Raw genomic sequence first — 11,793 nt, forward strand, 5'->3', positions numbered from 1 at the left:
CCTTCACATACACAAGCAGGGCCGGATCTGGGGGGGGGGGGGTTTCCTGGGGTTCCGGACCCCCCCCCCCCCCTGGCCATCCAATGTACCTCTCAGAAAGAAAAAAAAATGTGGACTTAATTTGGACCCCTGCCTTCAGTTGGAACCCCCCACCCCCCCCCCCCCCAACTTGGTCCGGCCATGCACAAGATAATAGCCTCCCGGTCATGACTGTACCCTTCTGTTTGGTGGTGACGGGGGGGGGGGGGGGGGGTTATAGGGGTTGGTTGGGGGTGGGGGTTGTTACATTAGAGTTTGTGTGTGTGTGTGTGTGTGTGTGTGTGTGTGTGTGTGTGTGTGTGTGTGTGTGTGTGTGTGGTTCGTCACGGTTTTTTTCCATAAACAACGCCATAAAAAGCATGAACACGATGTAACATGTCCGACACCCACACGCACGCACGCACGCACGCATGCACGCACACACACACACACACATAAACATACACACACACACACGCACACACACACACACGCGCACGCACACATACAAACACACACGCGCACACACACACACACACACAAACACACACACGCGCGCACGCACACACACACACACACACACACACACACACACACACACACACACACACACACACACACAGATCCACTGCACAGTCATTGTTTAAATTTGATTATTCTGCTTTCTTTTCCGTGGTCCAATCGTGATTCAAGGCCTAAGCCAACTGAATCCAGATTAAGTCGCGTGAAGCGATATCAAAACATTAAGTCTATCTGTCGGCCTGAAACCCGGGATCAGTCATCACCGGGAATAGTATAAGACCAAAATGGGCTAAAACTATAAGACCCAGACGGGTAGAGCTGGTCTCCACAAAGCAATCAAACATAAGATCTGCTTTGCATAGACCGATTTTACTTCATTTTGAGACAATTTCAGAGTCAACATTAAATATCTCTAAGTCTTAATATTGTTGGATTCAGGAAATGACAAAGATACAATCATTTTTGAATATGTTATTGCAATTCCAATGGTAACCAAACTTTAACGAACAAATAAACGGATTCAAGCTTCGAAGCTGAAATGCGATCCCATAATCCGGAATGTTTGACCAAAAGTTCAACGAATTCAGTTGAACAGTTAGGTCGCCTGAAATGTTTTAAAAGCCACATATGACGTCATCAAAGGTATTTAATGACAAATCGGAGAGAGAGAAACAACAACGTACAGTGACAGAATCTTTTTTACGGGAATCGCTAGAAACACACACACATACCCACACGCACACACACGGACGCACGCACACACGCACGCACAAACACACACACACACACACACATGCGCACACACGCACGCACGCACTCGCACACATACATGCACTATCATCTCATGTCGATTCCCAATCCGTTGCAATACATGTTGTCAAATATCTGACTAAATGTAAGAACGCGTATGCTTTGTGAGTCATCAAACAGACCCGAAACTAGGCATTACAAATGGCACGTAAGTGACATATCTTCAGACCACATATATACTGACATTTTCTGTTAAATCTCGCGAACGCATGTTAAATAACACTTCAAATTTACATCTCAAGAGTACATATTCCGTAACATGTAACTATAGTAATATAACGACAATGTATTGCGTTATTCATCACCAAGTAACAATCTCAGTGCACTTTACACATTTCACAATATAGAATTGGGCATTAACATTTTATATTTTCTCGCATAATAATACATCAGGCACAAATTAACAAGTCTAATTATACAGCAGCCACATAAAAAGTGCATGTAGATTTAAAATAAGCTTTAAAGAAGACAAAAATTTTTTTCACTGCTGACAGATACAAGCCAGTTAATATACACCATCCATTACCATTGCCATACATTTTCAGTCTACAGTCAAAGTAAATCGTACATCTTCGATAACAGTAAGTTTTTGGGTCCGTTAAAGCAAAGCACACTATCATGGCTACACAAGAACAAGCAATTAATGATATACAATACCGATAAATGCCTAACCTGGCGGAGACCTTACAATTCATTTTCTAAGTACTACTGATTTGTGGAAGTTACCAAGACAAACTTCGTTCTCGATATTCGTCGTCACTTCCTCAGGAGACATGTAAAAGAAGTGTCGGAATTTTTAGGTGACCACATTATTCGCGATATGACGTCATTTCGAACTTTGTTTGGCTTTTGACCTCAGAGATTTCAATTTGAAAGAGATGGTCAAAAAGAGAGGTATTTTTGAGTAAACGGGGTATTTTCCTGGCTAAATCCCTTCGCCACAGTTCTCTCCCATGGAAGCCTCTCAATGTCGCTGCTGCATCGCTACGTTTTCGTAGGTGGCGCCACCATCTTCTTGCGTAATGGCTGAATTTGTCTGACCCTTGGCTGAAAGAAAAACCAACGCATTAAGTACTATTTTACAACATTTGGGTTTACAAAGAACAAGTATAAAGGTGGCTCCAAACCGAATTAATAACCAGGATACATAAAAATAATAATAATAATAATAACCATCTCGCTATGCTGTCATGGGAAAAAATAGCACGTTTTGCAAAATAAGTATTATATGTGTACCGAACGATTGTGTCAAACAGAAATAATTCCAGGATAAAACGATTTCCCTTTGCGCTCTGGTTTGCATTTGCCAACTCGCAACCCAATACGTGTCTAGCAATTTTATAGTCGTTGTTGGTGTTATTCTTGTTGTCATTGTCGTTGTTGGCCTTAGCTTACTCGCTTCGTACTTACACTTGGTCTTGCGTTTCTTTGTCTTTTTAGGCTCGTACTGCATCGTGAGTGTTTCATACGGAGCTTGGACTCCGGTCTGGCTAGTGTCGCACGCGTCATAGACGTTGGAGGTTTCTGTAGATCGACACATGGACAATGACTGTTTGTACACAAAACATGAAATGTAACCTAAATTTATATCTGTCCGTGCATGTGTGTGTGTGTGTGTGTGTGTGTGTGTGTGTGTGTGTGTGTGTGTGTGTGTGTGTATGTGTGTCTGTCTGTGTATGTTTGTCTGTCTGTCTGTCTGCGTAATTGTGGACGCGTGTTCAAAAGTAGAAGCTCCCCTCAAAACTGAAATGTTCGTGTTTCACCCGTACCTATCTGTGTTTCGTACTCTGTCGTTGATTGGACGGTCGGTGAATAACCCGCCCTTATTTTTTGAGTCGTGTCAGTTTTCTCCTTTCTCGTTCATTTTTGGTTTGCCTCTGTTGTGCTTTCATGTGTTAGTCCCCAAAAAGTGAATATTTGACAGATGTGTTATCTTTGTCATGGTGATTAAGGATTTCTTTCAAAAAACAAGAAGGGTATTTTGTTTTTGGTTCGTTTAATATATGACAACACAAAACGTTACAATACATTCACTGATCTTTGACTCAGCGATCTTTTAAGTGGACAGACAGACAGACAAACACTTATAAAACAGACATAAATGTATCTGCCAAATTGTCCAGACACTCGCTCAGAAGACACAAGCGAGGCGAGAAATGACCTGCACATATACTTTGCTGACCATCGTACCTCCAGCAGTGGCTTGCAGAAGATCAGATTGGCGTGTACGTTGTTGTTGATCGTGCACCATGGCCTTCCTTCTTGGTCCAACCGTGGCTCTCGTCTCTTTCGTGTTGGGAGCTGCAAGGATGCACGTGCAGATCTACTCAGAGCTAGTGGGTTTTCAAGAAATTCATTCATACAAAAAAATGAATTTTGCTATAAGTCACAGCGGAGGGATAGTCTTTTTCTATGCAAACGCCTGGCCAGGTCTGAACAGGTGAGCCGACTCGTTTAAGGGCAGATTATACCTGCACAGAGTCAGCGGCACAGACGACGCACTGCAGATTATTGATGCTACAATAGGGATTATGACGAGTTCTTGGCCTGATTTCTTTTCACGCAACGTGTAGCGGGCTGGGAAAAAAAATCACCTCAATAATCTGCAGTGCGTCGTCTGTGCCGCTGACTCTGCGCAGGTATAATCTGCCCCTTACGGAGGTTGGACTGTGCCTTTAAAACGTTTCTTTGCGTCAAATCGAGTAGCCTACTAGAGAGCTAATTTAAGTTGTCATTGCCCGGAAAGCAAAAAGAGAAAATATAATTCGCTTAGTTTGGACTTTGGTTAACGTTTCTCCTCAACTTCAAATGTACAAGAGAGAAGGTATTTATGGAAGCTCTTAACTTTTTCTTTTCTTATTACTTATTTCAAATGGTAAAGGATTACAAAACAAAAACAGAAAAACAGTCCCAGATTCACTACTCAAATGAATCGACGGACACCCCACTGTACACCAAACCTTCCAGCTGTCAGCAGGAACTTTAGAAAAAGCCCAGTTCGCCTTGATGACTAAAGATTTTTCCGTGTGATCCCCTGTGAACGACAAGAAGAGAAGGAGACTACACAAAGGTACAGACCTGCAGAACAAGGTAGGACCCAGCCACGTCTCCAGAGAAGGCAGACTGACACCAGCACAACCACAGCAAGCACCGCCGCTACAGCCAGTCCTGATCCCAGCCCTGTGGCCAGTCCTCTCCTGTGTGCTTGCTCTGCAGAGTCATTGTCCGCTTAAACACAAACATTCTCTCATTAACCCGTTGACTGGCGTAGACATCAGATTAAAAAAAATCAGACTAAAAATCACAACATACAAGCCAAAACTACTATCCAAAACTGCTCTCTATGGGATGCAATCAGCTGCAAATCAAAAAGTAATTTACAACCGTTGTCTCCCTTGTCAGAGCATTGATTCTTTGTTACGTTCATGACACGTTGAATATCGGTCAACGGATTGAATTTCACTGTTCTCGTGCTCTTGACAATCGTAACATTAGCCTTTGCATTTTTCTTAGTTGTATTGTAATGAGCTGATTGTTACGACCTTGACTGTTTTAAACGTCTATCTTCCACTCAACGGCAGAGCAACAAATGTAAGGAGAGAAGACGTTTTGAGACTGCATGTACTGTTGGCTTGGACAATGGCTTTGGTGTTGATGATATTCAGAGTTTGCAAACAGGCTACAGCCACTTTTACTTAATGCAGCCTGACACATCTTACCGTTACATTATTGGGAGAGATATTTATTTATTATCAGTCGATATTACAAACTCTCTTACAAACGATGCTCAGTGCGTAATCCAGTGACGTCACGATCGATCCATTCCAGGCTAACTGACAGGTAAACTTGGTTCCTGCGTCATCACGCTGTACGTCGTGACGCGTCAGCCGCGTAGAGTTCGTCGTGATCCAGTACAGGGTTGCTGGAGGATTGCCTACGTCATCGGTGACGCAAGAACAGTCCAGGTTAGAACGTTCGATGACGTAAGGAGGACAGGTGTGGCTCAGTGGTGACGAAGGTTTATCTACGGTAGATTATAATCAATCAATAAACTAGTCAATCATCAATCAATACAGTCAATCATCAATCAATCAATCAGACAGGTTGCTAGTTTAACTAGAGATTACCTTTAGGTTCAGGTTGTCAGGACATCCCCGTTCTCGCGTAGGTCGATTTGCCGCTTTGTGGTTAAATCAGGGGACAGAATTGCCATTAAGGTGGTCGTACTTAGTTTGGATCCGCTAAAGCTCATGCACATTCGATACTACAAAGTGTCCTCAGCGTATCCCCTCTACCGTTATAACTAGGTACCTATTTTTTGGCTACGGAAGGACCCAAAACGCCCACTACTAAGGTACATACCGAGTTCCAGCTTAATCGGCCCATAAACACCAGAAATGTAGCCACGGACAGAAAGGCAAACAGAGAGGAAAACAAACAGACAAACAGAGTGTAACCTATTCACCGCTCTCCAACGAGGAAGAGGGCGTCTACAAATCAGCAGAGTAAGAAAGCAAACATGCTAGAAGGCCTACCCTTCCAGTTTCATAAGTCTTTTTTCGGAGCCAATAGTAATATGCACAAAATGAGTAAACAAAGAATCATGGCACGAATACAAATGAAAGAAAAATCGTACACGACTGACGATATACTTGAGGCTTGTACGTCACCACTCGCATGACCTTTCCATTCCATGTCATTCGACACGTGAACGTTTTCCCCGCGTCTTCTTGGCTGACGTCACTGATGTTCAAGACTGAAGAGCCTGTTAGATCCCATTGAAACCTCGCACGAGGTTGTCCTGCGTCAGTCGTGACGCAATTGCAGTGTAAGTTAGAGCCCACGGTGGTGTATTTTGGGCAGTTATGCATCGGAGACGTCGATGGTGGCCCTTTGTAAGAACAATGAAAAACGTAGTGTTTCTGAATCTTCTTTATGGCTGCTATTTATATTTAGTCAAGTTTTGACTAAATGTTTTAACATCGAGGGGGAATCGAAACGAGGGTCGTGGTGTATGTGGTAATGTGCGAGCGTGTGTGTGTGTGTGTGTCTGTGTGTGTGTGTAGAGCGATTCAGACTAAACTACTGGACCGATCTTTATGAAATTTGACATGAGAGTTCCTGGGTATGAAATCCCCGAACGTTTTTTTCATTTTTTGATAAATGTCTTTGATGACGTCATATCCGGCTTTTCGTGAAAGTTGAGGCGGCACTGTCACGCCCTCATTTTTCAACCAAATTGGTTCAAATTTTGGTCAAGTAATCTTCGACGAAGCCCGGACTTCGGTATTGCATTTCAGCTTGGTGGCTTAAAAATTAATTAATGACTTTGGTCATTAAAAATCTGAAAATTGTAAAAAAAAATAAAAATTTATATATAACGATCCAAATTTACGTTTATCTTATTCTCCATCATTTGCTGATTCCAAAAACATATAAATATGTTATATTCGGATTAAAAACAAGCTCTGAAAATTAAATATATAAAAATTATTATCAAAATTAAATTGTCCAAATCAATTTAAAAACACTTTCATCTTATTCCTTGTCGGTTCCTGATTCCAAAAACATATAGATATGATATGTTTGGATTAAAAACACGCTCAGAAAGTTAAAACAAAGAGAGGTACAGAAAAGCGTGCTATCCTTCTTAGCGCAACTACTACCCCGCTCTTCTTGTCAATTTCACTGCCTTTGCCATGAGCGGTGGACTGACGATGCTACGAGTATACGGTCTTGCTGAAAAATGGCATTGCGTTCAGTTTCATTCTGTGAGTTCGACAGCTACTTGACTAAATATTGTATTTTCGCCTTACGCGACTTTTTTTTTCCTTTCTTGATATCAGTAGACTTTATCTTTACTGATTTTCGTGACCGTATATTACGATAAAGCTGTTTTCGATGGTGTGTGTGTGTGTGTGTGTGTGTGTGTGTGTGTGTGTGTGTGCAGGGCCGGACTACCGGGGGGGTTATGGGGGTTGCGCAACCCCCCCAGCCTAAACATGTACCTCACTTATTTAAAATATTTTTTATTATTGTTTATTTTATGCCGTTTCATGCAAGGAGTGACCCCTATCTCAGAATATGACCTACCCATCAGCTTCAGGGGGCTTTGCCCCCTGACCCCCAGAAGGGGCTCTGCCCCTTGACCCCGCCCCCTGGACCACCACTGGCAACCCCCCCCCCCCTCCTCTTAGCCTAGTCCGGCCCTGGTGTGTGTGTGTGTTTGTGTGTGTGTTTGTGTGTGTGTGTGTGTTCGTGTGTGTGTGTGTATGTTGGGGGGGGGGACACTGTCCCTGCGTGTGTGTGGCTGTCTGTGACGGTGTTCGTCTTCTTATTTTTGTACGTCTGCTATTCTCGTATTCGTAATCTTTCTAGCTCTGATGTTTCTATTCATGATTTCTGGTCTCATTAATATAGCTTACATATGACATCCAGCGTGTAGGTCAAAGACTTTATGGTCTGTCCGTTCCACACAAGCCGACACGTGAACAAATGTCTACCCTCACGCGCCACGTTGGACAGTGACAACCAATCCGTATCTGAGATGGTCCACTGCACCTTGCCTGGTGGACTGCCTACGTCATTAGCACTGCACAGGCACATGACATCATCCCCCTCCTTGACGCTGCTAGGGCAGTTGTGACTTAATGCAGCTGTACTTGGCTTACCTGCAAACGCAGAGGCAAAAGGCACAAGTTTAGTAACCACCGCTGAACAAATGACAAGTGAAAATAAAAACATTCTTACATTTTGAATCTTAGGTCATACTTATCTTGTACAAACTACAGACTCGTATTTCGTATTCTCTTTGTTGAATCATCTGCCTAGAATGCACAGTCACTGCCACACATTGACGAGAGAGAGACTAGTTGATGATGATGATGGAACTTTATTTTTCAAGGATAGAGGTTTAAGGCGACGCCTTTTCTTACAACCGGTCCTTACTTCAGAGAGAGAGAGAGAGAGAGAGAGAGAGAGAGAGAGAGAGAGAGAGAGAGAGAGAGAGAGAGAGAGAGAGAGAGAGAGAGAGAGAGAGAGAGAGAGAGAGAGAGAGAGAGAGAGAGAGAGAGAGCCCAACAACTTACGGATCTGATTTGTTCCAATGAAGCTTGCCTCGAACTTTTCTCTGCCGGGGGTTATCTCCACGGAGAAAGCGTACAAGCCATCTGAAGAAGGCAAAGGTAACGTCAGGTCACATGACCCACTGACGTCATTTCCGGTTTCGATGGGTATCGTTGTCATGCTGACATTAAGACCAGTTGGAGATGGTGTTTCGCCCTGCAACGAGGATATCACGATCTCAGAGCGAGTCCACCAAAAAATTAATGACGACCACTGCAATGTAACAAATATGTATTGTGCATCGCAGAAAACGACTTTAGTAAAACTCAATACGACAACTATCAATGGTTAGAAGAAAAAAAAAGAACACACAAAAACACACACATCTTTAAACACCCATGGACCTGTAGTGTTCGGATAAAGGTTGTAATGATGTCACCACACACCCAGCGCCTGTTCGAGTAAGCTTTCGAGACTGGCTTCTCCACTCCGCGTTGTCTTTGCTTTGAATTTTGTCCTGTTTTTTTGCCTCTTGGAAGGTCCGTATTTGACAAGCTCTTGCCGCCCGGCAAAAGTAACTGAAAAGGAAAGGAAATTCTCTTCTTTCTCACCCTTGCTGACGAAAATAACCGGCAAATGTATCGGCCCATGGCAGAAAACGTCCTGCTGACATCACAGTGGCTGACGACACTCCATGGTGACGTATCTGCGTTAAACTTCACGCTGCAGGAGGCGTTTTGGACCGGATCTGTGTACATGACGACTGTTTCTGTCAGAGCTTTTTTTTTGCACTTCACCAATCCTCAATAATGCAGACAAGAAAAGGCTAATAATTTACAGAGAGAGAGAGAGAGAGAGAGAGAGAGAGAGAGAGAGAGAGAGAGAGAGAGACAGAGACAGAGACAGAGAGAGATAGATAGAAAGAGAGAGACAGAGAGAGAGCGACAGAGAGAGACAGAGAGAGAGAGAGAGCGAGGCAGAGAGATATAGAGATAGACAGAGAGAGACAGAGAAAGACAGAGAGAGAGACAGAGAATTGAATTGAATTGAACTTTATTTAACAAGGATTAAGATTTAAGGCTACGTCTTTTCTTACAATCTGTCCTTGGGACGCATAGACACACAATTATATAATTAAAAAATTAAAAATTAAAAAGTTGAAAAGTTAACCAACAAAAGGAGGTCGGAAAACTTCAGCACGTGATAATAAAGATGACGATGATGATGATGATGACGATGATGGTGATGATAATGATGAAGATGAGGCATGAAGAGCATACATATATGGTTATACATAAAATCAAATGCATACTATGCAGGTAATAATAAATACAAGCTGGTAGCAATCGAACATGTAGCAATAGTACAATAAAAATATGTTCAGAACATACAAGGCACAGCATATATTTGACGTAATACTAAGTGTGGTAGATCAAAAGAGAGAGAGAGAAATACAGAGATCTTCTATGCAATAATAATGATTTGAGACGTGTGTGTTTGCGCGCGCGCGCGTGTGTGTGTGTGTGTGTGTGTGTGTGTGTGTGTGTGTGTGTGTGCGTATATGTGTGTGTGTGTGTGTGTGTGTGTGTGTGTGTGTGTGTGTGTGTGTGTGTGTGTGTGTGTGTGTTTGTTTGTGATAGACAGGAAGACACCATGTTTTTCCTACAGCACATAGATTAGCGTGTTTTTGTACTCACCTATGCATTAGGTGGGTTCATTTTGCAAATGTGGCTTATAACCTAAGAGATAAAACAGTGTCCACTTACGCACAAAGTCCGTTGTACATCTGGCTACTTTGTTACCAACAGTACAGGAAATACTGCTGTTTTCAAAAACTGACGCGCCATTCAAAAAGCTTCTCCCAGACAAGACATAATTGTCAACGGTGGTAGAAATCACGAGCACTGTCGTATTCTCTGCTTGGCGGCTAAGGTGAAATACAGAAGAAGAAGATGTTGAAGTGCTGCAGCTGAAAAGCAAAATCCAGGAGAACCTCTGTCGGCAACTACCAATTTGAAATGATAACGTTTCTTTCGTTGTCAAAGTCCAACTCCAAGGACGAAGTCTGCTGATGTCGTCGGAGCACGTAAGCTCGTTGGTTGCATGATCAACCACTTCAAATACACCATCACTGCACGGCTCAAGACTCAAACCTGATACAAACGGAAATGAAAATGGATTATGATACAGACACATGAATGCATGACTGAAAACGGATATTCACGTCAGTAGGTACATACATTTTTGAACAGAATATGGAAACTCAATGTTATCGTCCTGCCAGACGATACCTAATTTTATCTCTAATATTAAATAATATCAAATTCAGCATTGGTTTACAAGTCAGACGACTAGCAGAAAATGTTTTGGTATTCTTTGTTGTTTCAGTTATTGTGGTTAAAAAGTGTTTTTGTTCAATTGACTACGGGACTGCAGCAACATGACTGATTATATATACACGCAGTTTTCGTCTATTCCCATGGTCGCATACGGAAGTAGTATAGCAGAGAAAGCTTTTTTTTTTTTTAAACCCAAAAAACTTATCCTGGTTTATCAAAAGAGCGTGCTGTTTTCCCTAGAGTAATTTTCCTCTTCACACAGTGAGGACTTTGTCTTAATATAGAAAACACACTGCGATCTTTTATTCGAGAATGAATAGATTGAATAGATAGGCTGCGTCGCGTGCTCTTTCGCCGTGAAATTTATGTTTTCCTCGATGTTTTTTTATTGGGTTGATTTAGTTAGGAAATATGGAAGATTTTTTCCCGATTTAAAGTGAAACAGAATCAAATTAAAATGGAGTGTTTTCGTTCGAACAAAGAGTGTATTTACTCTGCAGGTTGTCCGGGTGATATATATTTATATATGGTCCGCGTGCGGCGTTAAGAACGTATCAAAATTCAGTCGTCGATGTTCAGTTATCCTGTAGCTTAAAAACATTGACATATATATGCCAAGTTGTCCCGTAACATAAAGCTATTAACAGCACTCTTGTACTCAAGAATTCATTTAGAAGAAAAATATTGCATCTTCTCAAAAAAAATCACTTGTATATTAAATTCCATGTATGTGCACACATTCTAAGCATTGCGTATCATTTGAAGCATTGATTCAAGCGACGTTAAGTTGATGTATGATTTATTTGTTTTTTTAGTTTTAAATACATTTCTTCCCCTATACTGTCCCTAGAGATGAGGATGTTCGCCGCCGTGTGTTTGGGGTGGGAGGGGTCGGGGTGCATGTGTGAATTATTAATGTCGTGTTTCATACCTTTCTAAAGCTGTGCAATTCATTCAGCAAAACATTCTAACTATGCACAGGAAGCAGCCAGGAGGTTGGTTGTTGGCATGTCTCTAATCTTCAGGATATCAATCAATC

General features: G+C 42.1%; 1 protein-coding gene across 1 annotated transcript in view; it reads right to left on the minus strand.

The window, feature by feature from the left end:
- Window positions 1–656: 656 nt before the first annotated feature.
- LOC138964569 (uncharacterized) overlaps window positions 657–11,793 on the minus strand; it is a 12,029-nt gene continuing 892 nt past the window's right edge. Inside the window, exons 2-11 of the mRNA XM_070336565.1 lie at window positions 10,182–10,568; window positions 9,027–9,163; window positions 8,439–8,631; window positions 7,776–8,021; window positions 5,987–6,241; window positions 5,129–5,374; window positions 4,429–4,578; window positions 3,541–3,651; window positions 2,761–2,874; window positions 657–2,397 (exon numbers count right to left, since the gene is read on the minus strand). Coding sequence (XP_070192666.1) covers window positions 2,315–2,397; window positions 2,761–2,874; window positions 3,541–3,651; window positions 4,429–4,578; window positions 5,129–5,374; window positions 5,987–6,241; window positions 7,776–8,021; window positions 8,439–8,631; window positions 9,027–9,163; window positions 10,182–10,568 — 1,922 coding nt within the window. The 3' untranslated portion in view covers window positions 657–2,314. The remainder of the gene's footprint in view (window positions 2,398–2,760; window positions 2,875–3,540; window positions 3,652–4,428; window positions 4,579–5,128; window positions 5,375–5,986; window positions 6,242–7,775; window positions 8,022–8,438; window positions 8,632–9,026; window positions 9,164–10,181; window positions 10,569–11,793) is intronic.

This window comes from Littorina saxatilis, linkage group LG1 (assembly GCF_037325665.1).
Source record: "Littorina saxatilis isolate snail1 linkage group LG1, US_GU_Lsax_2.0, whole genome shotgun sequence".
Classification (NCBI taxonomy): Eukaryota; Metazoa; Mollusca; class Gastropoda; order Littorinimorpha; family Littorinidae; genus Littorina; species Littorina saxatilis.